Source organism: Procambarus clarkii, chromosome 74, assembly GCF_040958095.1.
Source record: "Procambarus clarkii isolate CNS0578487 chromosome 74, FALCON_Pclarkii_2.0, whole genome shotgun sequence".
NCBI classification, from domain to species: Eukaryota; Metazoa; Arthropoda; class Malacostraca; order Decapoda; family Cambaridae; genus Procambarus; species Procambarus clarkii.
The window spans coordinates 18,641,659-18,669,527 of record NC_091223.1 but is presented as its reverse complement, the minus strand read 5'-3'; the positions used below and the strand labels follow the sequence as shown (position 1 = coordinate 18,669,527).

The 27,869-nt window shown below is 46.7% G+C and overlaps 1 protein-coding gene across 2 annotated transcripts in view; it reads left to right on the top strand.

Moving 5' to 3' along the window:
- LOC123767378 (uncharacterized) overlaps nucleotides 1–27,869 on the top strand; it is a 49,806-nt gene that overhangs the window by 1,688 nt on the left and 20,249 nt on the right. The window contains exons 2-5 of one of the 2 annotated variants that reach the window (XM_045757037.2): nucleotides 4,848–5,887; nucleotides 7,797–8,063; nucleotides 13,324–13,585; nucleotides 18,517–18,719. In XM_045757037.2, coding sequence (XP_045612993.2) covers nucleotides 5,209–5,887; nucleotides 7,797–8,063; nucleotides 13,324–13,585; nucleotides 18,517–18,719 — 1,411 coding nt within the window. In that variant the 5' untranslated portion in view covers nucleotides 4,848–5,208. The remainder of the gene's footprint in view (nucleotides 1–4,847; nucleotides 5,888–7,796; nucleotides 8,064–13,323; nucleotides 13,586–18,516; nucleotides 18,720–27,869) is intronic. The other variant, XM_045757039.2, reaches the window with a different exon arrangement.

The following is a 27,869-nucleotide window of genomic DNA, read 5'->3' as shown; positions in this document are numbered from 1 at the left end:
GATACAGTGCGAGTTTCAAGCACTAGGTTGGAAATTATGAAGCTGAACTTCGGTACTTTTTGGTTTTATTTTTGAGTAAGGCAAACGTTTGACAGCTATTCAATTTGTTAGGGAGTGAGTTCCATAGACCAGGTCTCTTTATTTACATAGTGTGTACATAGATTAAATTTGACTCGGGATATCAAAGAGATATTTATTTCTGGTGTGGTGATTATGTGTTCTATTACATCTGTCCAGGAAGAGTTTCAGAACAAGGTTTGCACTTAAGAACAAGGTTTTGTAAATGTAATTGGCTTAAGAGAATGTGTGAAGTGAGTTTGTTTAGCATGTTTAGGGATTTAAACAGGGTGGCTGAGTGTTGTCTGAAAGCAGATTTTTGGTGGGAAATGATGGGCTTGAGGTAGTTTGCATATGTTGAACCCTATATACAGATACCATAAGTAAGATAGGGATTGATTAGTGCAAAATATAGTGAGAGGAGAGCAGAGTTAGGTATATAATATCTGATTTTAGAGAGTATACCAACTGTGTTATTTATTTATTATTAATTTATTTATTTATTTATATACAAGAAGGTACATTGGGTTCGTAAGGATACATAGCATGGTATTTACAATCTTGTAAAGCCACTAGTACGCGCAGTGTTTCGGGCAGGTCCTTAATAATCTAACAGATAATTTTAAGTAGGTAAATTCAAGCAGAATTAATAAAATGATAACAGATACATTGTAAGAAAAAAGAAAAGTGAGGTGGGAGAGATTAGTAGGTATGCAAAAGTTGGACAGCTTTTCAATTCATTAGGGAGTGAGTTCCATAGACTGGGTCCTTTTATTTGCATAGTGTGTTTACACAGATTAAGTTTGACTTTGGGGATATCAAAGAGATATTTATTTCTGGTGTGGTGATTATGGGTCCTATTACATCTGTCCACAGAGTTTCAGAGCAGGGTTTTGTAAATGTAGTTGACACAAGAGAATATGTGAAGGGAGTTTATGTTTAGCATGTTTAGGGATTTAAACAAAGGGGCTTAATGTTGTCTGAAAGCAGAATTTGTTATTATTCTGATAAAAGATTTTTGCTGGGTAATGATGGACTTGAGGTAGTTTGCAGTGGTTGAACCCCATGCACAGATACCATAATTAAGATAGGGATGAGAGAGTTAATATAATAAATATTTAGGCATATATGTTGGATATACCCATGAGTTTGGAAGCTGAGATGAACAGACTGTTGGGTTAATGTCGGAAGAGATTACAACCTCTGAAGGCCTTGGCATGCTGTGGAAAGGGAATGGTTGTCCCTGTGCTACGAATGATATAATTGACTACTGTAAGATCTCTTATTGATTATGTTGCACCAGTCATTTCTTGTTTTGGTGAAGGTAGGATGGGTAAGTTTGAGAAGGTACAAAATGAAGCCATGAGAATTATTTTTGGATGCCCAAGAAATGCTATGATTGAGATAATGAGGATGGAGTTGAATCTGCAGAGTATTGGGGATAGAATTATAGAGATAAATGTAGCCTCTGCCATTAGATTAATGAGAGGTGGGGGAGCTAATGAATTAATCCTCTTGGTTCAAAAGGTGGGAAGCAATGAACAATGTATGATAAAGAAGAGCATATATGAGTACCTTATGTTCTAATGTTATAAAGTATAATGTTATTACAGAGTGTATTGCTGTGCCTAAGAGACAATTCACACCACCATGGGAGGACGTACACCAGACGTACACCATGTGTGTACGTCTGATACCATACTACTTGTGAAGGAGGAAATGTATATGTTTACCTCTCAGAATGTTTGGTAATATGTTTATTTGTGATGTGTGTCTATGTATATATTAACACGATGTACTGAATGGGGTGAGAATAGCTTGAGCTACCTCATCCCTTTGTGTGTATTTTACCTCAATAAACTTATTTCAATTTCAATGTATGATAAAGAAGAGAGCATATATGAATATCTTAAGTTCTAATGTTATAAAGTATGATATTACAGAATATATTGCTGTGCCCAAGAGACAATTCACACAACTATGGAAGGATTGTAATATAGATGTAGTAATTATTCCCTTGCAAAAGAAAAGAAGTATGTATGAAATAGGAGAGCTGAGGGCAACATATGATTGTATAATTAGAAAATTACCTACAAAAAACACTCTACATGTATATTGTGATGGGTCAGTAGCTAGGGATGGGAAAGCAAGATGTGGAGTCTTGGTCAGGGAGTACACTGACATTAGCACTGTAGATACTGTTATTGGACGCCGCTTAACTGACAATGTCTTTTCAACGCAGGCTGTACTCCAAGGAGTATTAGCAGGATTACAGGAAGTAGTCAAATGTGGGAAAAATGCCTGCTTATTTATTGACAGTAGAGGAGTGTAGTCTTTAAATAGCAGACGCCCAGTATACCAGAATATTGTGATAGTGTAGAGAGAATGTTAAGAAATTAGAAAAAATTGGGTATAAAGTAAGATTCATGTGGATCCCTTCACATGTGGGAATACTGTTGAAGCTTTCATCGCATGGTTTTTTGAGGGTTTCCTCTGAGGATATTTCAGGGTTCTGTGCTCTGATGCCTTCCCGAGCCTTTGCTCGATGTGTTCACGGATGCCTCGTCTCTCAGCTGGGGTTTTGTGACCAGTGCTCACCAGGCTGGCCCGGGTCGGTGGGGCCCATTCTTTCGTCTTGCTCACAACACAGCGCGGGAGTTTGTGGTGGTGTGGCATTCGCTTCAGAGGGTACGTGTTTCTCGCATAGCAATGATCTGGCTCCATTCGGACTACTCCCCGGTAGTTCATTGTCTGAATTGCTGGGGTTCGATGCAGTCATTGGCTCTTTGGAGCTGGTCGTTTCCGGTGACTTGTCTGCTGAGTTCTCGGGGTTTGGCTCTCCTGAAGGTTCACGTTCAGGGGGTGTCAAACATCCTGGTAGACAGCCTGTCTCGGTTCATTCCCCTGTCGACGCCAACTCATTCAGTTGGGTCTGCCAGATGTACGTGTGCGTAGAGGTGGACCTCTTCATATTGGCATGGTTGATGCATCTTTCAGTGTATGTGGCACCCTTCCCAGACTGCGAGGCCATCGGGGTTGATGCCTTTCGGCTGGACTGGTAGAGGTGGGGTTACAGTGGACCGTCATCTTCTGCCAAATACTGTCGTCGCCTCGTATTGTGCGGAGTTGGTGGAGCCGCTGCAGCTTGCTTGCATTTGTGGTGGACGTCACTTCTGCTCTGTTCCGCAAGCTTTCTCGGGCGTTGTTTCACCTCCGGCTTGCTCATGCGCTGCCTGAGCCATCCTGGTCTTTGGACTGGGTGCTCCCCTGTTTTCTCTCCTCTCCTCGGTTTGTGGTGGCCCTCTCGGTTCAGGACTTTTTCTAAGGCTTTTTTCTTGTTAGTATTGGCCTCTGGGGGTCGGGTCGGAGAGCTTCATGCTCTTCTCCTGCGCAGGGGTTTCTGCTCTTTCGGTCCTGGTGGTCATTTTTACATTTGCAGCCATCTCCCTCTTTTCTGGCGAAGAATGAGTCTGCTGCTTTCCGAAGGGGTCCTTGGGTTGTTGTTGATTGGTTGGTTCGGCCGGGGTGCATCATGTTTTGTGTCCCTTTGTGGCTCTTCGCCGTTATTTGCGCACCACTGTCTCTGTGGCAGATGATGCGGTTTGGGTCGACCTGGTTTCCCTTCTTCCCTATTCCAGGACGCAGGTCTCCCAGGTTGTCTGCAGGATTATTTGGTCCAACCAGCCTGTGGTCTATCCCCATGCCCACTACGTTTGAAAGTTCGCGGCTTTAGCTGCTGTTTTTGGTAATATGTCCTGGGCTAACATTCGGGCATGGGGCTTTGGAGGTCGAACAGGGTCCTGGCTGCACGGTACCTTGTTAATGTTTCTGGCCCTTCTTGGGCATGTATAGGCTTGAGTCCCAGGTTGCAGCCAGTTGTCTTGACTTCGAGTTGAGGAGCGAGTGATGACCGCCTCCCGGGTAAGTTCCTTTCCTTCTTATCTTTGGTTAGGTAGCTCCAGGGAGCCAAAGGGGCTCACCACAGAAAACCAGCGTTGAATCTAATGAAACGCCATTTTCTGCGTGAGACTCGAGTCTCCCTGGCATCCCTGGAGATGCCGGGGAGACTCCTGGTCTCCGAGATTCCGATACTCCGAGATTCTTGGTCGGCATTTTTTATACTCAGCCTCTGAAATGAGGAGAGTTGCCAGCGTGGAGGTCTGGGATCCCCCCCATTCCCCTCCCTGGGAAGGGGGGGGTTGCGCAGACGGATGCGCGGTGGTTGTGGTGACGTCATGTTTGTTTCCTTGTTTTTTACTGGGGAGTTCTGTTTGCTATTTCGACTTTCGATTTGCAGTTTTTGACCAGCAGTAATTTGTTTTTGAATTCCTACCTTTCTTGGTGCCTAACCTGGTAGATGACAGACAAAGACTGCTTCCAATTACACGGGGGTGTCTTTAGGCCATTGCTCCTCGTGCCTCTCTTGAGGGGGCCGGGTTCTGGCTCTGGTCCCCGGTAGACTTAGAACTGCTTCGATTGACTGTTACCACGGTCTAATATATATATACACATCAACCCGGTATAGCTCCGGGGAGCCTCCGGGTCTCACCCAGAAAATGGCGATTCATTACATTCAACGCTAGTTTTTTTTTAATATTTTTATACATATTCCCCCATAAATTTAACTGTTGGACCATGGCCCATGTTTTGAAGAACAACTGACTTTTGGGGCCAAAAATGCATATCTCAATTTTTTTTAATTAAAAAATATTTAATGGATTTTTTGTTTTCTGAACTGTAGGATTTAATTTAATCACTCTACATTAATAATTCTGTATTGCTTTTTCCAGATGTGCTAGCAGAAAATTAAGGAGAATAGGATGTGCTAGCAGAATATTAAGGAGCAAGATCTCAAAGTCTACTAAACAGAAACTAAATTCTGTTGATCATAACTTTTTAACAGACCTGTTACCAGATCAGGGCAAAAAATTCATATGATAAAACATAATAAAAATGTAATCAGTTTAGTGCTGTATCTGAATACTTAAAAAAAAAAAATGCAAAAAATTGTATTGGAAAATTTAACACCGCTGTCACCAATTAAATAATTTTTTTACAAATTAAATCAGTATATATAATGCCAAGAATGTATAGATTATAAAACAAAGAAATAAAAAAGTGATATTAAAACAAATGTTCTAAGTATGAAAAATGGATAAAATGGCAGTCATGTGTAGTCAGGATATGGAGAGACCATTGACACACAAGGAAATATTGCCGGTCCAGGATGCAGATCTTTCAAAGTTGCATACATTAGAAAAACAATGGTTGTATAATAGCAGAACACAAAATGTTAAAAGACCAATATCTCAAATACAAGATAATGAATTGGAAAAGCTTCTTCTTAATCAGGAAGTTAATCATGGTATGCCCAACGTCATGGATATTGAGCAAAAAAATGATCTTCAGAATCTGGATTTGAAAGCTGAAATAATGGCTTCCCCAAAGAAAAATAAATTACTGACCAATTGTGAAATTCATTTCAATAAAGGTATTCTTTGGAGATGCTCTGAAAAAAGTACATCATTGCCATTGGCTTTGTTGAACCATAATTGGCTTAGAGGAATACCAGAGAATATTAGAAAACAAGTGTCGGCTATGAGATTTGTTGATTATGTACTTTTGGTGAAAATAGAGGTTCGTGTGGCTTCCATATTTGAACGAAACAAAGAGGAAGCTGACACTGGCTTTACAATAGAATATATATATTCAGAACTGATTAAGAACGGTTCAGTTGATATTTCACACCTTCCATTTGTGCTTTCTCAGAGTAATCTCTTCATATATGATTCCACTACAGAATTATGGAAAAAGAAATATACTTATCATGGTGAGTGTTTATCATGATTTTGTAATGAAATTAATAGTAGATACAGTATATTAATAGGTTAATAAATATTAAATAGGATGAATACATTATATAATTTTGTGCTTAAAATATACTGGTATTCTACTGCTGTATAGATAATATCCAGTATGTTTACAAGATTGGTAGAATTGTGAAATTATCAGTTAATTTCAAGTAACAGTTTGGATTGCAAGAAAAGCATTTTTCCTAAACTTTTGTCAAATGTTTCATTATGTACGTATTACTGTATTAACACTTTCGTTCGTTTGTTCGGGGTGGATGTCACTTCTGCTCTGTTCACAAGCTTTCTTGGGGGTCGTTTCATCTTCGGCCTAACTCATGCGCTGCCTGGGCCGTCCTGGTCGTTGGACCAGGTGCTTTCTTTTCTCTTCTCCTTGGTTTGTGGTAGCCCCTTCCGTTCAGGACTGTTTTTCCTAAGGCTCTGTTCTTGTTGGCATTGGCCTCTGGGAGTCGGGTATGGGAGCTTTATGCTCTCCTCCAGCTCAGAGGTTTCTGCTCCTTTGATCCTTGTGGTTGTTTTGTTCGCTTGCAGCTGTCTCCTTCTTTTCTGCCGAAGAATGAGACTGCTGCTTTCCAGAGGGGTCCTTGGGTTGTTGATGGTTGGTTGGTTCGTCGAGGGGTGCATCATGTTTTGTGTTCGATTGTGGCTCTTCGCCGTTATTTGCATGCCACAGCCTTTGTGGCAGGGGACGCACTTTGGATGAACCCGGTTTCCCTTCTTCCCTGTTCAAGGGTGCAGGTCTCCCAGGTCATCCACAGGATTATTTAGTCTAGCCAGCCTGCGGTCTATCCCCTTACCGTTCTGTGCCCACGATGTTCATAAATTCGCGGCTTTGGCTGCTGTTTTTGGTGATTTGTCTTGGGCCAACATTCGGGCATGGGGATTTTGGAGGTCGAACAGGGTCCTGGCCGCACGGTACCTTGCTCATGTTCCTGGCCGTTCTCGGGCGTGTGTAGCCTTGGGCCGCAGGTTGCAGACAGTTGTCTCGACTTCGTGTTGAGGAGCGAGTAGTGGCCGCCTCCCGTGTAAGTTGTTACACTTTCCTTTATCTTTGGTTAAGTAGCTCCAGGGAGCCAAAGGGACTTTCCACAGAAAACCAGCATTGAATGTAATGAAACACCATTTTCTGGGTGGGACCTGCTATTTTCTGGGCGAGATCTGGAGGCTCCCTGGAATCCCTCCCTCCCTCCCCTGGTCTTTTTTTTTTTTTTTTTTTTTTTTTTTTTGTGTTTAATATTCAGCCTCTGAACTGAGGTTGGGTAGCCAGCGTGAGGAGGTCTGGGGCTCCCCCTTCCCCTCCCAGGGGGAGAAGGAGAGGGGGGAATTATTCAGATAGCGGCACAGTGGCTGTGGTGATGTCATCTTGTTTGCTTGTTTTCGATTGGGGGAGTTCTGCTTGCGTGATCGACTTTCATTTTACAATTTTTAACCAGCTGTAATTTGTTTTGGAATTCCTACCTTTCTGGGTGCCTGATCTGGTAGATGGCAGACATAGACTGCTTCCAATGACACGGAGGTGTCTATAGGCCATTGCTCCTCGTGTCTCTCTGAGGCACGAGGAGCAATGACGAGGAGAAGTCAGGTTCTGAGGTCAGGTTCTGGTGCTGGTCTCCGGTAGGCCTAGAACTCCATTGATTGACTGTTGCCACAGTCTAATATATTCACATCAGCCCGCTATAGCTCCAGAGAGCCTCCGGGTCTCGCCCAGAAAATGGCATTTCATTAATTTTTTTTTTTAGTTTTTTATTTTTGTTTACAAATGATGTAAGGGATTCTGGATTCAGAAAACATAGATTAAGTGTGAGTCACTTCATAGTTTGACTGTAATATTCTCTACACACTTTGTACAGTGTAATTTTTTTTTTTCAGAAAGTGACAAAGTTTCCCAAGAAATTAAATGGCGAGGAATTTTGGCAATGCGAAAGGCATGGACGAACCCAGGCACGTGTGAACCATCTTGTGTTGGCAAAGTGGCATGCTTAGAAGTTATTATTGGCAAGTCTTTTATGACTGAAAATCAGATATTGCAAGAAGTATGTTATACACTGTCCATCCCAAGGTGCCAAGAAATTATGGATTCCATTCAGAGAGTGCTGGCATCATCATCATCATTTTCCATATTTCAACCAAAAAAAGGTCAGTACTGTATTCCCGGTCTCTTTTGAGTTCGGTTCTTCTTCCCTGTAATGTGTGCTTAGACAATTTTGTCTGAGAACAATTTATACAGTGCAGTAATGTACTCACAAATTGGCTCGGCTCGACTGTGTCGTGACACAGTCGTGTCTCCGCTCTGCAGGTGAGATTGTACAGTCTGGGGACTCTGTCGGCCAGGTACTGGTTCTCAAATTTTAGTGGGTTGTTGGTGTTGTGTGTTTTGCTTGGCCACTTTGCATGAGTCTTACCAGTGGCCTTCCTTGGTCAGTGTATCTTGTTCTTAGTTACACTGTGGGACACAGCTCTGGTATTCGGTGCCGTTTGTTTAGTCTTTAGCCACCTGAAATTTTTCTCGATATCTGGACACTCCTTCGTTGCCTCAGTCCTTGCTGTCTGTTCACTCTTTATTTGCCTCGGTCTATGCACTCTGGATGCTCCTTCCTTGCCTGTCTTTCGGTGCCTGGCTGCACCATTCTATACATTGAAGTCTCTTTGTATATGTGGTTGGTTGTGTACCTTACGTTACCGGCTGCTACTTAGATCTTCGTTCGTCAAATTCATTGTACTCTCTTATCCCTAGCTCCCGGTGCTTGGACCGTTTTTCGGGTCTTTTCATTGTCTAATTCTGTATTTCCTACCCTATACTACGCATTGTGGTGTATCTTGGTAGGTGCTTATTGGCTATACTGATGTTGGTGCTGGGTTACCCTCTGTACCTGTTCAGTTCCCTGATTTTGGGCTGCCCCAGTGTTCAGTTCTGGACCTGCGTTCTTTCATTTTCCGTGTATGTCCCTGCCTGTTTTTGTTCTCACCTAGTTGTTCTTGCAGGGGGTTGAGCTCTGGCTCTTTGGTCCTGCCTCTCAACTGTCGTTCAACTGGTGTACAGATTCCTGAGCCTACTGGGCTCTATCATATCTACATTTGGACCTATGTCTGGAGTCTGCCTCCACCACATCATTGCCTAATGCATTCCATCTGCTAACTCCTCTGACACTGCAAAGGTTTTTTCTACTATCCCTGTGGCTCATTTGGGTACTCAGTTTCCACCTGTGTCCCCTTCCTCGCATACCATCCATGTTGAACAGTTTCTCTTTTTCTGCCCTGTCAATTCCTCTGATAATTTTGGGGGTAGTGTTCATGTCTCCCCCTTGCTCTTCTGTCTTCGTGTTGCGAGTTGCATTTCCCGCAGCCTGTCCTCAACACTCGTGTCTCTTCGCAATGGGACTACCCTAATGGCGTACTTCTGCACTTTTTCAAGCTTCATCTTGTGCTTGACAGGGTATGGGCTCTATGCTGGGGCCACATGCTCCAGGATTGGTCTTTTATATGTGGTAAAATATACCTGGTTCTGATTCTTTGCCTCCTTGGTTGGGGGCGCTTCTTTCCTTGGTGTCCGATAGTGAGGGTCTTCCCGCGGTTCCGCCTCTTTTTGCGGATCGGTCCAGCCCAGTACACGGCTGGTTTGTTCTTCCCCTCGAGGCTTCGCATCTCGGGGTTTTTGTATCTTGTTCTCGTCACTTGTGTGGGTGCTGGTGGCTTCGTTGTTGGTCTCCCACCTGCGTGCTTTGTCTCGGCGGCAGTGTGTAGTTTCCTGGTGGTCCTTCTGGTTTTCTATCACTGCATAGGTGTACTACGGTCTCTGATAGGGTTGTCTTGTCCTTCCCTTTTGGGGTTGTTCCAGGACAGTCGCCTCGTATCGGGAAGCGCTGGCGGGGACGCTCCAGCTTGCGTTTGGTGTTGCTGTGCCTTCTGCTACATTCCGCTAGCTGTCTAGTTTGTTATTTCTGGTGAAGTTTAGGTCTGCAGTTTTCAGGAGGGGTTCTTGGGTTGCTGCTTGGTTAGGCCGGGGGTGCTTCGTGTGTTGTGTTCTGTTGCGGCTCTTTGTTGTTTTCTGCGCATCATGGCCTCTGGGGCCGTGGGCATGTTTTGGTTTGCAGGGTTCCCTTCCTTCTTTCCTATTCTGGGGTTAAAGTCTCCCGGGTCATCTGCGGGGCCCTTTGGTTTGGCCTGTGGTTTTGTTTTTGGGTTGGGCATGTGGTGTCCACCTCCCGGTTCCTTCCCTCCCTCTCTCCCTCCGGTCGGCAGTGTTTTTTCCCGTATTTTGACATCCAACTGCTGGTTGGATCGGCGGCACAAAGGGTCTGGGGCTCCCCCTTTCCCCAGCGCGGGGAGTGGGAGGTTGCGCAGACGGTGGCGCGGCAACGTGATATCATTCTAGTTTGCTAATTTTGTTTGGGGAGTTTTGTCCACTTGTTCGGCTTTCAGTAGCAATATTTTCACCAGAATAGGGATTTGTTTTGGGGCGCCTTCCTTTCTGGGTGCCTATCCCAGTCGATTGCAGACATAGAATGCTCCCAATCACAGGGGGGTTTCTATAGGCCATTGCTCCTCGTGCCTCTCTGAGGGGGCCAGGTTCTGGCTTGTGGTCCCCAGTAGGCAAGAACTCCATGCACTTTGATTGATGCCAGAAAGTTATACATATCCATTCATCCTGGATAGCTCCGGGACTCTCCCAAAAAATGGCGTTTCATTATATTCAACGCTGGTTTTTTATAGCTCTTATTATCTTAACGATGTTGCTAAGCTAAATATATAACCCAAAAATATATCATGATGTAAGTCTAATATTTGAGAGAAATTTATTACTGGATCTGGCTTAAACTTCAGCTTACTGCTGAAGATGAGTGGTGTTAACCGCTCATCCGCCTACCCAAAAACCTGCTCAAATAGCCGCCCATCTGCCTGCCTAAATCCACCCACCCCACCCGAATACTTGCCCACCCACAAATCCACCCACCTTCCCCAAATAGCCGCCCGCCCATCCGCCTGCCCAAATCCACCTACCCTGGCCGAATAGCAGCCCACCCTCACCGCCCGCCCATCCGCCTGCCCTAATCTACCCACACTGCCCGCCTAAATTGGAAATAGCCACCCGCTAAACAAGAAAATTGCTGGAGAATCATTAATTACGCAGCTAAAACCAACACAGCAGCAGCGAGCACCAGCAAAGCTGATGCAAACATCTAGAACATCGTGTGGGTAGAGTGTACAGTTAAAACAAGTGTTAAATTTAAGTATAGTACATAGTGTTAAAATTAAAGTTGCAGTAATTTTAGTGTACAATAGTTTTCATAAACTGTATTGTAGTACTCATCATACAGCAAAACTACAAAATCAATACAGTGCTAACTGCATAATCTTGATCTTGAGGTTATCTTGAGATGATTTCGGGGCTTTTTAGTGTCCCTGCGGCCCGGTCCTCGACCAGGCCTCCACCCCCAGGAAGCAGCCCGTGACAGCTGACTAACACCCAGGTACCTATTTTACTGCTAGGTAACAGGGACATTGGGTGAAATAAACTCTGCCCAATGTTTCTCGCCGGCACCTGGGATCGAACCCAGGACCACAGGATCACAAGCTCAGCGTGCTGTCCGCTCGGCCGACCGGCTCCCACTACAGTAATAAATGTATTTACTGTACAGTGGAACCTCGACATACTAATGTCCCTACTTAGGAATTTTTTGAGTTACGATCCCAATTTTGTCTGAAAATTCTACTCGTCTTACGACCTTTGCCTCGACTTGCGACTCTGTTGATACACGTATGGGTAAACCGAGTGTGTGGTTCCTGGTGGCACGGGCGACTGCACCTCAGTTTACCAGAGCCGCCCACTTAGTGGCGATTGCACTTGAATTCTTTGTAAAGAATGTTGTTATTTTGTGATTTTCTGAGGGGAGCCCCTACGGCTCCCTGGAGCTTATCGGACTAATGTATGTTATGTTAAACCGGGACATTGGCTATGGAGTTCAGACCTACCAGGGACCAGTAATAGAACCTGGCCCTTCAGAGAGGTTTCAGGGAGCAATGGCCCCTGGAAAAACCCCCAGGGGTTAGGGTTTTTCCTTATCTGCCATTGACCAGGGTTAGGCACCCAGAAAGGTAGGCATAACAAAACAAACCCCACATGGTAAGAAACTAGCAACAAAAACCAAGCAGAGAGGTAGAACACTCTACAATTCCAAGGAAAGAAGTATACAAGCAAACATCACACTTTACTGCCACGTTACTCCTCTGCACAGACCTCCCCTCCCCAGAGGGGGAGGGGGGTCCTGGACCTCACCGCGCCAGCTGCCTAGCACTTTAGTTCATAATCTAATGTCAACGGGGACAGACGCTTCGCTGTTTCCTAGGCGGTGTTTGCCTTCGTGGCGCTCACTGCTGTGTTTTTGTGTTGAGCGGTGGCCAGGTGTTTCTCATCAGTACCGGAGCTGCATGTGCTTAGGGGCTTCTTTCCCTAAGCGCCCTGTGAGAACTGCCCCTGGGTGACAGGGTTATCTTATCTGGGGCGTTCGAGAATCATTCCCATAGCGGTTCTTGCTGCTCGGCATTTGCCTCGCTCTTGGGGCCAGCTGGGGCTTGGGGCCTTTGTTTGGCCTTGGGTAGGTACTGGTGTCGCGCTGGTTAGGGCGTCAAGGTGTTGTGTGACCTGCTACCTACGCGGCAGGTAGCAGGTCTGGGTGAGACTCAGAGGCTCCTTGGCACCCCTCCCTCCCTCCGTTTTTTTTTTTTTTTCACAAATTTTTGACATCCAGCCTCTGAACGGGTCTGGATGAGCCTAGGGAACTGGGAACTGGGGTAACCGGCACGAGGGGTCTGGGTTTCCCCCCTTCTCCCTCTCAGGGATAGGGGGAGCTGCGCAGATGACGGCGCAGCAATGTGATGACGTCTTGCTAATGTTTGCTCATTTTTGTTTGGGGAGTTCTGTCCACTAGTTCGGCTCTCAGTAGCAACTTTTTAACCAGAATAGGTTATTCTGGTTAATTCGGGGTTATTCGGGGTTTATTTTGGGATGCTTACCTTTCTGGATGGCTGACCCGGTCGATGGTAGACGTACAATGCTTCCAACCATATGGGGGTTTCTAGAGGCCATTGCTCCTCGTGCCTCTCTGAGGGCTCCAGGTTCTGGCTCGTGATCCCCGGTAGGCCTAAAGAACTCCATTCACACTGACTGATGCCAAAGTCTAATATTAGACTTTTGATAGCTCCGTGGAGTCTCTAAGTCTCGCCCAGAAAATGGCGTTTCATTACATTCAATGCTGGTTTTATCAGGGATGGGAGGGGGGTTGCCAAAGGCCTGACAGTTTGAATTAAATCCCTCAATGAATTCTTGGCCCATATAATTTGTTTGAGTTCACACTACTAATTTCCTCATATGATTTTATAATATATATATTTTTTACAGATGAAAATCAGAGCAGCGTTATGCTTACTGCAACAAATACAACACAGTCTTCATCTTCAGCAGAATCCACCATGGCAAAACAACTCTCTCCAAAAAATAACAAAGAAGAAGAAGACGGACCCATAGAACACATGACACCTAGGACCATAACAATTACAGATTCCCAGAACTTACAATCCCCCGTGTGTTCTGAGGGGGATTGTAAGATAAATGTATCTCCAGATTTTACTCTTCAGCCTAATTTTGCACTTGAATGCCCAAGGTTAGCATCTTTTCAAAGCATGATTTGAATTATACTTTTTCAGTACAGCAGTAATGTACATTTCATTAATATGAAATGTTTCAAACTTCAAACTTTATTATGTAAATACATTTATTATGAAAGTTACTCATTATAAAATAAGGTGTGCTGAAGTGTCCATTTAGATGCAGATAATTATGTTTATTGGCACTCGAGATTTGAGCTGTTTACACTGCATTATTCTGTTATGACATTTTGAAACTCAATGGTTTTGGCATACATGTTCCTCCTATTTAATTTGTTTCATCCACCTATAACTCTGTTTGCAGAAAGAGAATTTCAACTTTTTTTTGACAACACTATTTTCTTGGCTTAAATCCATGGCCTCGTGTTCTCAAAGCTGTTGTAACACCATAAATGGGTTTATTTAAGATATCACATACAATGAGAGTTCAGTCACACAGGGTATTGGAGGCGCCAGGCAGTCAGCCCTAAGCAATTATAATGTTTCCGATGCCTTCCTGGCTGGCAGCCTCCTTTGACGACTGGTTGGTGTGGGCTCCTGGCCGGGATGCATGTCTGCTAGCTAGGGATCTGGTTCTTTCCCAGTTTGCTGGGTTCAGGTTCCTGGTGAATTGGCGAAAGTCCCAGTTGGTTCCTTCTCAGGCTCAGACTTGGCTGGGTCCTGTGTAGGTTCGCAGACTGCATCCATCTCTCTCCCTCCTGCGGCATTGGTCCAGTTGTGGTCCTGCCTTCAGCTGTTTTTGAAGGGGGAACGGGGTCACTCGGCGGTTGCTCAAGCAGTTGTGCGGGAGCCTGTTCTTTGTGTTACTGGTTTTCCTGCTGGGCATGGTTTGTCTTTGGAGGCTGTTCTGGTTCTTCGGGGCATCGCTTTTGCCTTTCTTGCAACTGCTGGGTTCGCATGCCGGTGTTCCGTTGATTGCTGAATCACCAGCTTCCTCTTCGGTGCCATGGCACCCTCCCCTTCCCGCACTCAATGTGTTCTCGGATGCCTCGTCTCTTGGGGGGCTTTTTGACCAGCACTCACCTGGCCGGCCAGGGTCTTTGGGCTCCCTCCTTTCATCGGGCTCGCAGCACGGTGCAAATGTTTGCAGCTGTGTGGTTGGCGTTGTGGCAGATTTGGCTTCCTCAAGGCTTTCTGATCCGGCTTCATTCAGATTGCACCCCTGTGGTTTATTGCCTCAACAGTGGGGGTCTCTGTGGTCCATGCTCTTCTGAGTTTTCGGGGTTTTGCTCTCTGTGCCGTTCATTTCCGGGGAGTGTCCCATGTCCTGGCAGATACCCTGTTGCACTTCATTCCCTTTCCATGGAGTGGACAGTCGACACTGTCTCCTTCCTTGGTTTTGTCGGACGTACGGGTGGAGACAAACAAGGCCAACATGACCTCTTCACGTTGGCATGGTCTCGGCATCTCCCTCCATATGTGGCGTCGTTCCCTGACTGCAGGGCTTAGCAGTAGATGCTTCCGGCAGAAGCATCTACCGGGGTGAGGGGTTCCTGTACCTTTATCCCCCTGTCCTTCTGTTGCTTCGGGTTCTGGCTCGGCTTGAACTGCACTACGTACAAAATAATAACTACTTATAACTTTTTGCTCTACCTACAAACTACAAAATAGCAACAGGAATTGATAAAATTGATAGGGAAGAATTTCTGAGACCTGGAACTTGAAGAACAAGAGGTCATAGATTTACACCTTAAAATGCACAAAACAACATATGATGTCTTGAGTAACTGTTGATAAATTGCACACGACATCATATGATGTTTTGGAGTACCGCGATTTAAACAGTCTACGGGGTAGAGGGGGCTCCATACGCTGACCATGGGCTATATATAGTACCAAAAAAGTACTGAGATATGCTATAGTAAACATCCACCATTTTGAAAAAATCCAGCTAGGCCACCAACATGTGGGAGGTTTCAGTTACCCAGCAGATACCATAAATCCATCCGAGATAATTCTCGTCTAATAGGTCCTTTTAAGGACCTATTTGATAACTCTAGATTCCGTTCAATACTGTCTTTATTTACTGCAGCCTTAGCAAGGGCATCAACTTTGTCATGTTCCTGCAGGCCAATGTGAGAAGGAATCCACAACATTTTTATATTTACCCTCTTGCTAACACCCTCTTCACACATGGTGTGAAGCATGTGCCGTCCCTTTGTGTGCTGTCAACTGCTTCGACGACTACCACTGTGTCAAGGACTTCTAAATGTCCAATAATGGCACAAAAAGCTGTACATATTGAGTGAGGGCATGTATATATATTGATGAAAAATCTGAATACATGTTATATATTGTGTAAAAGAAAACATTTATGTGCGCATTATTGTGACACTAATGTGTGCGTGAGTATTGAATGGATGCAAGTTGTATTGTAAATCAACGTCAAGTAACATTATATGGAGCAGTATTAGTGAATTTTTTTTTGGTAAAATATGCCTAGACACTGTAAATAATCCCGCGAAAATAAATTTGTGGCAACTCTGGCTGCTTGAAGACCGTGACTGATGCGTCAGGGATGTACAGTGCATGAGCGATCAGGTTGCGTGTGATGTCATTGCCCAAGTAGTTGGTTCATTTACGTCATTGTACATTACGTCATTACATCATTGGTAAGTAAGTGGTAAGTGTACTTACATTTTTTCTGTGGGGAGCCTCTACGGCTCCCTGGAGCTTATCGGGCTAATGTATGTTATATTAGACCGGGACATTAGCTAAAGAGTTCAGACCTACCAGGGCCCAGTGCCAGAACCTGGCCCCTTCAGAGAGGTTTCAGGGAGCAATGACCCTGGAAAACCCCCTTGTGGTTTGGGTTTTCCTTATCTGCCATCGACTGGGGTTAGGCACCCAGAAAGGTAGGCATAACAAAACGGAAACGAGCAAACAAGCAAACATCACACTTTACTGCCGTGCCGATCGTCCGCGCAGCCCTCCCCGCCCCGAGAGGGGGAGGGGGGAGCCCCGAACCTCACCGCGCCGGCTGCCTAGCATCAGTTCGTAAGCTAATGTCAACCGGGATAGATGCTTCTCTGGCCTCAGTTTCCTAGGTGGTGTTTGCCTTGTGTGGCGTTCACTGCCATGTGTTGTGTTGTGCGGTGGCCAGGTGTTCCTCATCAGTACCAAGGCTGCATGCCCTTAGGGGCTTCCTTCCCTAAGCGCCCTGTGAGTACTGCCCCTGCGTGACAGGGTTATCTTCCCTGGGGCGTTCGGGAACCATTCCCATAGAGATTTTTGCTGCTCGGCAAGAACCGAGCAGTGTTATATGACAGTGTGCTGGGTAGACGGGACACCATGAGCATAGCTCTCATCCTGTAACTACACTTAGGTTATTTCACACACTCACACTTTCAGAAATTTGTATATCACATATATCAGACCAATCCTGGAGTATGCGGCTCCAGCATGGAGTCCATATCCAGTCAATCATAAGACTAAACTGGAAAAGGTTCAAAGGTTTGCCACCAGACGAGTACCCAAACTGAGGGGTATGAGCTACGAGGACAGACTAAGAGAATTAAACCTCACGTCACTGGGAGACAGAAGAGTTAGAAAAGACATGATCACCACAAAAGATTATCAGAGGAATTGATAGGGTAGATAAAGACAGACTATTTAACACAAGGGGCACACGCACTTGGGGACACAGGTGGAAATTAAGTGCCCAAATGAGCCATAGAGACGTTAGAAAGAATTTTTTCAGTGTCAGAGTAGTAGACAAATGGAATGCATTAGCAAGTGATGTGGTGGAGGCTGACTCCATACACAGTTTCAAGTGTAATTATGATAGAGCCCTATAGGCTCAGGAACCTGTACATTAGTTGATTGACAGTTGAGAGGTGGGACCAAAGAGCCAGAGCTCAACCCCTGCAAGTACAACTAGGTAAGTACTACTAGGTAAGTGCACACATGCACTAATATTCACCAGGAAAGAAGAGATTTATGACATCCAGTACCTTCCTCCCTTGGGAAATAGTGACCTATTGGACATTAAATATGCTTTAAGATATCATCTAGAAAAAAATGGGGACATTGAAACAGTTGTTAAACTCGATTTCAAGAATGGACACTATGGAGGAATTTCAATTTTTTTTTTTAATGAGTGCAATTGGACAGACTGGTTGTTAGGCAGGGAAGTAAATGAGATGTATGCCAAATTTTGCAAAATATACGATGAAGGCACACATCGTATATTTGCTTCTGCTATACTTCTGATAGCAGAAGTATCAGCAACACGTTAGCAGAAGTATCTAGCAACACGCTAGCAGAACTTCTCAACAGATGGCCAGTTCTGTTGTTTTGTAAATCCACTTGGCCAATCCCGGGTACGTCGGTCCAAATCAATAACTCTGCAACCAGTACAACAAACAAAAGACGGTCTTCTGCTGACAGCGGCCACTTGTCCTCGCTGGAACAAATGAGAAGTTCTGGACTGCTCTGGATGAATGTAACTCTGGAGCTTAAGAGACCCTCCACATCACTTCTGTGGGCTTAAAGGTCATTAGCCAGACAATAAATATACAAGGATAACATAGGATGACAGCCTTTCACCGGGGAACAGAAAATATGATAGGGTGTATACAATAGATGGCACTGATATCGTCATCTCCCTCACCAGAGGGCATTATCGTTGACCCACCTCCTTAATCAATTATGATCAGGCAAATGGTTATGCCACACATCCACCAATAGATGGCATTGTCCTCGTCACATCTAAAAGAATCGGGGTTGAGGTGCATTGCCACAGATGGCGTTGCTATTGCCATACCTCTCTCCACAGGTGGTGTTGATATCATCACAACCATCAATATGAGTAAGCGAATGTCCAGACGCAACATAGCTACCTTTATGTATTAGCATTTGTTCTTTAATAGTAATATGTGATTGTTTTATTTTTTATTTATAGGAATATAATTGTATAACATTCCAGTGAACCTGTGAAAGAGGTGAAGGAAAGCTGCAAGAATAGCGATGCACCTAATGATAGAAAGCAAAAAGAAGTACAAAAACCAGGTCATCGTTCTTCAGATCGAAATGCATCTAAGGAACAGTATTTGGTTCCACTTCGGCAACCACGTCGTCGTTCATGTCAAAATGTATCTAAGGAACAGTATTTCGTTCCACTTCAGCAAGGTAAATATATACATTAGTATATGTAAATGCCAGTAAATTATGTAGTATTGTTTATGCTCGCTAATTAGCATTTATGAAGACAACCCCTTTCCGAATCACATGAAGCTTTAAATTACAGTGTGTCCTCACTTGAACAAGCTGTATGTGGGAAGACTGATCCTGATTGATACCTGCTTGATAGGGCTCTTGGAGTTCTTCTACTGCACAAGCCTGGCTTGAGGCCAGGCCTGACTTGAGAGCTTGGTCCACTAGGCTGTTGCTTGGAGTGGCCTGCAAGCCCACATATCCACCTCTGCTCAGTTGGTCTGGCATTCCTTGGAGAAAATTACCTAGTTTCTCTTGAAGATGTTCACAGTTGTTCTGGCAATATTTCTTATACTCGCTTGGAGGATGTTGAACAACTATGGACTTCTGATATGTATAGTGTTCTCTAATTGTGCTTATGGCACCTCTGCTCTTCACTGGTTCTATTCTGCATTTTCTTTCATATCGTTCACTCCAGTATGTTGTTTTACTGTGTAGATTTGGGACCTGGCCCTCCAGTATTTTCCATATGTATATTATTTGATATCTCTCTCAATCTCCCTTCTAGTGAGTACATTTGGAGAGCTTTGAGACAATCCCAATAATTTAGGTGTTTTATTGCATGTATGTATACCATATATGTTCTCTGTACTCCCTCCATTTCAGCAATCTCTCCCACTTTGAAGGAGAAAGTAAGTATTGAGCAGTACTCAAGATGTGACAGTACAAGTTATTTGTATAGTACAACCATTGTGATGGTATTTCTAGATTTGAAAGTTCTCTTAATCCATCCTATTATTTATCTGGCTGACGCAATATTTGCTTGGTTATGCTCCCTAACCGTTAGGTCATCAGACATCATTATTTCCAAATCCTTTACATACTGCTTTCCTACTGTTGGCAGATTTGATTGTGTTTTGTACCCTGTGTTATGTTTAAGGTTCTCATTTTTACTGTACCTGAGTACCTGAAATTTACCACTGCAAACATCATATTATTTTCTGTTGCCCAGTTAAAAACTTTATTAACACTTTCGCGCGCCCGGCGAAGGTAAAAAAAAAAAGCGGTATGTGCGCGCGGCGTTTTTGTCGCTTAAGCGTAAAAACAAAAATGTGTATACTCTTTTTACTCTCCTGACCTTAGTTCTCGAGCTACGTATTTCATTTTGGTACCAACGTGTTCGCAATAAAATTCTCTAGAAGAACATCAGTAAACAAAGTCACAAAACATATAGGGATACCAGCACCAAATAAATAACTACGAAGATGACTCGCCGTGAGCGCCCAACAGCAACAAAATGTTTTTACTCTTGGGATTGTTATCACCTCCACACTTGTCCTACAGCGTTAATTTTGGTATCAATGGACTCGCAATGAAATTCCCAACACGGTGATGTGAATATAAACGTAGAATAATGATCGCGGCCCACCCGCAAGAGTGTGGGAAGTGATGAAATTGTTACCCGGTATCGGTGACGGGACGACACATGTGCAATACGGCGCTTTGAAAGTTTATACTTATTTCACTGTCCTGACATTATTATTCTATGTACGTCATTCATTTTTGTGTCAATGTGTTCGCAATAGAATGTTCTATGAGCCCGTAGGTAAAAAAGATCAACAAAGCGTAAGATAGAATAGCGCCAAATATAAAACAACGCTGGAACATATCAGTGAGCGTCAAACACACACGAAATGTTTTTACTTTTGTTATGTTTGTCAAGTTTGTCACCACAGTCTCCGTGGTGTAGTGGTAAGACACTCGCCTGGCGTTCCGCGAGTGCTATGTCATGGGTTCGTATCCTAGCCGGGGAGGATTTACTGGGCGCAATTCCTTAACTGTAGCCTCTGTTTAACGCAACAGTAAAATGTGTACTTGGATGAAAAAACGATTCTTCAAAAAAAAAAGTTTATACTTGTTGCACACAGTTATTTTTGGTTGTACATTGATCGGAATAAAATTCCCTAAACAGACATATGCATATAATACATGATGTGGGGGAAGCATTACCAGTATAAACGGCTAAAGTCACCCACCTGCAACCCGTTTGGGACACTCGTGCAGAGACACGCTACACCCAAAAAAAAATCTATGAAGGTTCGAGTCTACTTATGGCAGTTTATGTGATACAGTGTTCATTCTGGTATCAAAATATAAAATACATTACCAGTATAAACGGCTAAAGTCACCCATCTGCAACCCGTTTGGGACACTCATACAGACACGCTACACCCAAAAAAAAATCTATGAAGGTTCGAGTCTACTTATGGCAGTTTATGTGATACAGTGTTCATTCTGGCATCAAAATACTCATTTCAGTTTGTAGTTCATGCGATTTTCAGAATCAACTGAATCGCTGGAGGTTCAACATTTGAGTCAGAGTCATCTGACAAAACCGTCTCGTCAAATGGCAGTGTGCCAGACATCACGGGTTCTGATTCGGTTGCTGCTTCAGCTTGAGGTGTTGAAGTGAACAAGGGCCACCTCACACCAGATGGTCCAGGAGTTTGCTTGGCATCAGCATAGGCAGGACCTGTGTCATCATTTATGTCTGGAGCGTGCCGCAAGTGTTGAGATACTGTTGCTGTTGGAGGCCAATCTTCCGGGTCCCAGCACAATAGGGCCCAATTTGCCACCTCGTGGAACTGTAGCAATGTTAGCTTTTTTTGATCAGTTGTGTTGTATTTGTACAAAACAAAGGCATTATGCAAAGCCGTTTGCAGGAAATAAAACGTTATCTTTTAGGTCCACTTGTGAGTTTTCCTGGTAAAATGGTAATACCATTTGATCGAAGTGGTCTACACCTTTCATGAACTTATTGTACCATGCAGCCTAGTGGTGAGAAAGAGAGCCTCATGGCGCGCAGTTTGAAACAAACCCAAAGTAAATTGGATTAAAACTGAATTTTATACAAATATTTTTTTCCGGACATCATTTTATGTCCACATCGCGGAAGCGGGTAGGCGAAACAGGACTCCGGGCGGAGTCCTGATCCGTACAAAGTGTTAATATCTGCTTGAAGGTTTTCAATGTCTTCAGCATAGGTAATTTTCATGCTGATTTTTGTGTCATCTGCAAAGGATGATACGAAACTGTGACTTGTATTTCTGGGGGGAAGCCCCTTCGGTTGCCCAAAGCTTATCCAGGCTGATATGCTAATGTCAGACTTTGGCATCAGTCATATGTATGGAGTTCTATGGGCCTACCAGGGACCACGAGCCAGAACTTGGCCCCCCTCAGAGAGGCATGGGGACCAATAGCCTATTGAAACCCCCGTGTGGTTGGAAGCATTCTATGTCTGCCATCGACTGGGTCAGGCACCCAGAAAGGCAAATGTCCCAAAACAAACCCCTATTCTGGTGAAAATTGCTACCACAAGCCGAACAGGTGGATAGAACTTACCTAAAAGAAACGAGCAAACGATCATGACGTCACATGTCACCGCGTCGCTGTCTGCACAGCTCCCCTCTCCCCGGGAGGGGGAAGGGGGAGCCCCAGACCTCCCACGCCGGCTATCCACCCATCAGTTCTTCGGCTGATGCTATAGGCACCGGTTATGTGCTCCAGCTCCAGTGGTTGTTTCAGTACTGTACCTAGAGTGTGGTGTCTGTTTTCTAGGTGGTGCGTGAGCCGGGAGTGATTCTCCAGTACTCGGGCTGCATGTGCCTAGGGTACCCCTCCCTAGGTGCCCTGTAAGTACTGCCCTTGGGGCCACCTTCCACAAGTTCCTTGAGTTCTGCCCCTGCTAGGCCGTTTACTAATTGGTTTTCGGCCACTCTTTGTGTGCTCGGGTGTTCTGTCTCCCTTGTTCGCGCCTTAGAGTAAGGGGCAGTTTTGCACTGGTGGGGTGCAGGATACTGTGCAGCTTGTCTTTACCAATCATGGCGGCCGGCTCTGTTCCGCTTGGGTACGCTGTCCTCTTGCGGGGTTTTCTTTTTCTTTTTGTTTATCTACCTGGTGGGGGGGGGGGTCTGCCTTCGTTCTTGCCCCTTGTGTCCCTTGTGTTCTGAGTATTTTCTGGTGGTACCCCCTGTTAGGTCCCCGTGAGTGTACACGTCTCGGGGGTTCAACTCTTAGAAAGTTGTTTGGTAGCTTTGGGTGCTGGTTAGCAGTACCCTGCCTGGGATTACCTGAGCGCGAGTCCTCTTATAGTAAACGCTCGGGACCCTGGGAAACCCCTGGGGGCGCGTGGGTCTGATGGATGTGACACCAGAGTCCCCCCTGGCTTCCAGTGAGTTTGAGGGTTGCTCTCATCCTTTGTCTCTGGGTGACTGTTTTGCCTCTGTCTGCTGCCTGTGGGGTCGGTGACACCTTCGACCCGGAGTCCTGCGAGTTTGGTTGCTCGTTGTGGCTTGGTTACCCAGTTGTGCTGACTAAGCGGGTGCGGGCAGCAGGGGTGTTGCACTTTGGGCCTTGGTGGTGGCAACGCTCTCGTGGTTTACTCCTCAGGAGCCTCAGGGCTGCCCCGATTTGGTTCGTGTTGGGACTTGGGGGTGTTGGTTGCTTCGGTTCCTTCCACTCCCCCTTGTCTTTCCCCTGGATCCCCCTTCCTGCCTGCATCCGGTTCCTTACCGTCTGTAGGTTCGGGGGGGGGTTTGATGGTGTTGAGACTCGGGCAGTCTCGGGGAATTCCCCTTCTGGGGTAGTGACGGGCATTTGAGCCTGTTCCTCCAGCTGTGTTGTAAGAGTCTGCCAGTGGGCTCCCTTCCTTAGTGCTTTTGCGGCTGCCCCGGTTTTCTGGTATGGCCGGGGCTTTGGGGGGACGGCTCGGCCCCGGGGCCTGTCGTGTAGGTTCCCGGGGCTGGGGAGGGGCTGACTTGGGGGCCTTGGCCCCGTAGGTCCCCGTGGGGGGTTTTTATCCCCCTCTAGGCGGGGCTTGTGGTTACGCGGAGTGGAGTCTTTCCTCCCCACTCGCCGTATGTGCTGTTGGGCGTCAGCCCCTCTCTGGGCTTGGTTCCTTGGCCTTTGAGTCGGTTGGTTCCATCCTGTGGGTGGATGTTTCCTCCCACCCTTTTTGGGACGGTGTTTTCATCATGTTTCCCCGTTCTTGGGGTTCTACGTGACTTCTGGTGTCGGGTGCACCTGCGCCTTTGGGTTCCATCGGGACTAGTGTTGGCTTCTGTGTTCTCGAGGGTTCGGGAAGGTTTTTGCTATTTCTCGCATTGTTGGAACGTCTGTCGGCTCCTCGTCCGTGTCGCCGTTTGGGCTACTTGTGGCCGGTTGGGCTACTTGTGGCCTTGTTGGGCTGCTTGTGGCCGGGTTGGGTACCTTTTGGGGCTCTGTCTTCGCTTCGTTGGCCGGTTTTATTGTCCCTGCTTCCTCTTTTGGCTACTTTTCTAGTGCAGTAGTCCTGGTTGGCGCCTTCCCGCAGAGAAGGTTGTGCGGTTCGGCCAGCGTGTCATGCGCATGCGTCGTGGAGTTTGTTTTGGTCTGGGCGGTGTGTTTCAGTGCTGGTGTTTTGCGCCCTTTTTGCTCAAGTGCTTCGCCTCTCGCTCTTCACCCTGGCTGGGGTATGTGCCCCTTTGCTCCGGGAGTGTCCTGGTTCCCAGTTGTGGGGAGGACGCCACGGTTTTCCCTGTGTCATGGGTGTGGGCCGCCTCCTTCGCCTCTACCCTGCTCTCCTGCGGGTCCAGCCGGGTCCGGCTCTGGCGTCTTCATCTGGCGGTGCTCCCAGGTTCTTCTGGGCACGGTTGAGTCGTGTCACGTTCGTGCCACCGTTCGCCAGGTGAGTTTCTGCGGTCTGGCGTCTTTTGGCCGGGCACTGGATGCGGTGTTGTTTATATACCTGTTTAATTAGGTATATTTTTGTACGACAGAGACCGTTCGCACACCAGTGACTGTCCCTTTTTCAACCCTTCCTGTCCCACTCATGTGCATGTCCAACCCATGCTAGAGTCATTCAGGGGACCCACCTTTTTTCGTGTTATGAGGTGTGGTGGTTCTGGTGTTAATTCTATGCTCACCTGGTAAGGCTCCTTGCTGTGCTTGCAGGGTTTGAGCTCTGGCTCTTGGGTCCCGCCTATCTGGTAGAACTTGCGGGATAGTACCAGTGGAGTGCAGTGGTGCTATAGTCACAATCGGGGAACACTGTATAACCATCAGAGGTCTGCGGTTGTTACACGACCTACTTGCGAGCATACGCCTTATTGCTGGTACGTCCGTGGACTACCAGGGCACACTAGTCTGTTTTCGAATAGAAGTTCCGGCCCATCCTGGTTGTGGGGGATATGTGGGCCTGCGGGCTGCTCCAAGCAGCTGCCTGGTGGGCCACCCTCTGGCCGGTCTAGCCTGGCCTCGGGCCGGGCTTGGGGTGTAAATGAGCTCCCAGTACCCCATCCAGCAGGTATCGAGTGGGGTTTTCTCCGCCGTCGGTCGCCTGGTGTGCGGGTTTCTGGGCCTGCTGGGTTCTGTCGTGTCTCCGTTGGCCCTGTCTAGGGTCTGCCTGCTCCGTTCTCTGCCTTTGCGGAAGCGAGTTGTTATTTACAGGTTGCATGTTGCGGTGGTGCCTGTTGCTGCTACCGCACGTGTGCATTGGTACCATGTTTCGCGGTGGCGTGTCCTTGTTCCTGTGTCCGGTTGTGGTATGGCACTTTGCTGCTGTTTTGTGCCTAGGGTTTGCATATGGGGGTTTGTTTGTTGTTTTTTGTGGTCTTCGGGTCCCTGGTTTGGCCCTCATGTGCGTGGGATTTTTCTGTCCCTGCCTGTTTGTCCACCCCTGGTTGTTTTCCTGGGGTATTTGTGCTTCTGCTCTTTCATCCTGCCTCTCCCCAGTCGTTTTCCTGGCATCTCCTTTGGTCGGTTTTGCCTGCACTTGCTGCTATGTTCGGGGGCGTGGTTGGTTTCCACCGCTTCATTTCTTGTGTGTTCCCTTGTTTCCTCCTCTGCCGCAGGGGTGTTCTGCGTGTGTTCCTTGGCTTCTTGGGCGTTTTTCAGCCTGTGTCCTGTGGTGTGCTTCTTTGTCTCGGTCTGGTGCAGTTGCTCGTACCTTTTGGTTCGGGTACTGTTTCTGGCGGCAACCCTTCCGCCTTCTTGGTTTCCTAACTTGCCCTGCCGGTTGGTTTTTCGGGGTCTTACGATGTCTCGCGTTGGACCCGTCGTTTCTGAACTCCTGGCGGGCTTGCTTGCTTTGGGAGTTTTTCTGTTCGGCAGACGTTCCATCTCCTTGTGCCGCCTGGGTTTCGGTGGTCGCGCCCGAGATCTCCCCGCGCCTCCGCCTTTTCCTGGGCTCGGAGGGGCTTTGTCGGGGCTGCTTACGTTCTGCCTCGCAGTCTCGCCTCCGTTTGGTGGTCGGGTGGCTTCGTGGTAGGTGTCCCACCTGCGTACTTCTCTTGGCGGCAGTATGGGGTATTTTGGCGGTCCTTCCTTTTCCTGTCCCTTCTTAGGTGGTTACTCTTGTTAGCGTCGGCTTGGTTTTCTGGTGGGGGTTGGGGGCCGTCGTCTTGCCACCTACTGTCGCCTCTTTTCGTGCGGCACTGGCAGAGCCGCTTCGGCTTGCTTTCGGTCTTGGTGTTGCTTCTGCACCGTTATTAAGCTGTCGCGTGCGTCGTTTCACCTCCGGCTTGTTCGTGCGCCGCTTGCACCATCCTAGTCTCTGGTCAGCGTGCTCTGTCTTCTCCTCGGTTGGTAGTGCCCCTTCGGTTCCGGTTTGTTTTTTCGTCGGCGCTTTTTCCTTTTGGCATTTGCCTCTGGGGGTCGGGTCGCTGAGTTTTCTTGCTCCTTCAGTTTTAGCATTTTGGTTGTTCGGTGGCAGCAGTCTCCATCTTTTCTGGCGCGGGGTGAGGCTGCTGCGTTCTGGAAGGGTCCAGGGTTTGTTGGTACTTCGTTGGTCGGGCTGGGGGGATGTCGTGTTTTGTGTTCAGTGGCGGCCCTCCGCTGTTGTTTGCGTGCCACGGCGTCTGTGTCCGGAGCGCGTTTTGTGTTGATCCGGTTCTGTTCTTACTGGTTCGCGGGTGTTGGTGTCCCAAGTTGTCAGCCGTGTTCTTGCGGCTAAGCTGCCTGTGTTCTTCCCTCATGCCCGTGGCGTTCGTGGCTTCGCTGCTCTCGCTGCCGTCTGGGCGACGTTTCCTTACAGTCCTTCGGACATGGGTCTTTGGTGTTCATACGGGGGCCTTGCTGCTCGTTGTTTTCGTGTTGTTCCCTGGACTTTTCGGGGCTGTGGCGCCTTGGGTTGGCATTTGCTGCTGGTTGTCTCGCTTCCGTGGGGGGTGCGTGGTGTCCGCCTCCCGGTTCCGTCCCTTTGACCTTCCTCTGTGGGTAGTTAGCTCAGGGGAGCCGATGGGGCTCCCCCCAGAAAACCAGCGTTGAATGTAATGAAATGCCATTTTCTGGGTGAGACCCGGAGGCTCCCCGGCAACCCTCCCTCCCTCCGGTCGGCGGTTTTTCGTGTGTTTTGAGATCCAGCCTCAGAACTGATGGGTGGATAGCCGGCGTGGGAGGTCTGGGGCTCCTCTTTCCCCCTCCCGGGAAGGGGGAGCTGCACAGACAGCGGCGTGGTGACGTGTGACGTCATACTAGTTTGCTTGTTTTCTGTTGAGGAGTTCTATCCACTAGTTCGGCTTTAGGTAGCAATTTTCACCAGAATAGGGGTTTGTTTTGGAATGATTACCTTTCTGGATGCTTGACCCTGTCGATGGCAGACATAGAATGCTTCCAACCACACGGGGGTTTCTATAGGCCATTTGCTCCCCTTGCCTCTCTGAGGGGGCCAAATTCTGGCCGTGGTACCCGATAGGCCCTAGAACTCCATACACATGACAGATGCCAAAGTCTGACATTAGCATATCAGCCTGGTAATAGCTCCAGGTCTCACCCAGAAAATGGCGTTTCATTACATTCAACGCTGGTTTTTACCCTGTTTTGCTGTTGTTGGCAACAACAGCAAACAGACCCAGGCAACCCCTTTTTCCTAAGAAACCATCAATGGGCCTACATTCACTATAATGCATATAAACGTTTGTGACTTTACCAGGAGAATAGTGAAATATCTTTATACCATATTGTGGTGAAGTGGTCTAAGGCGTGTGCTTTGGAGAACCCAGTGTGAAGGTTCGAATCCTCCTCATAGTTCCTGCTGACTTTCTCATCTTCATAATAACCCATATGCACATTTAGGTAAGTACAAATCCA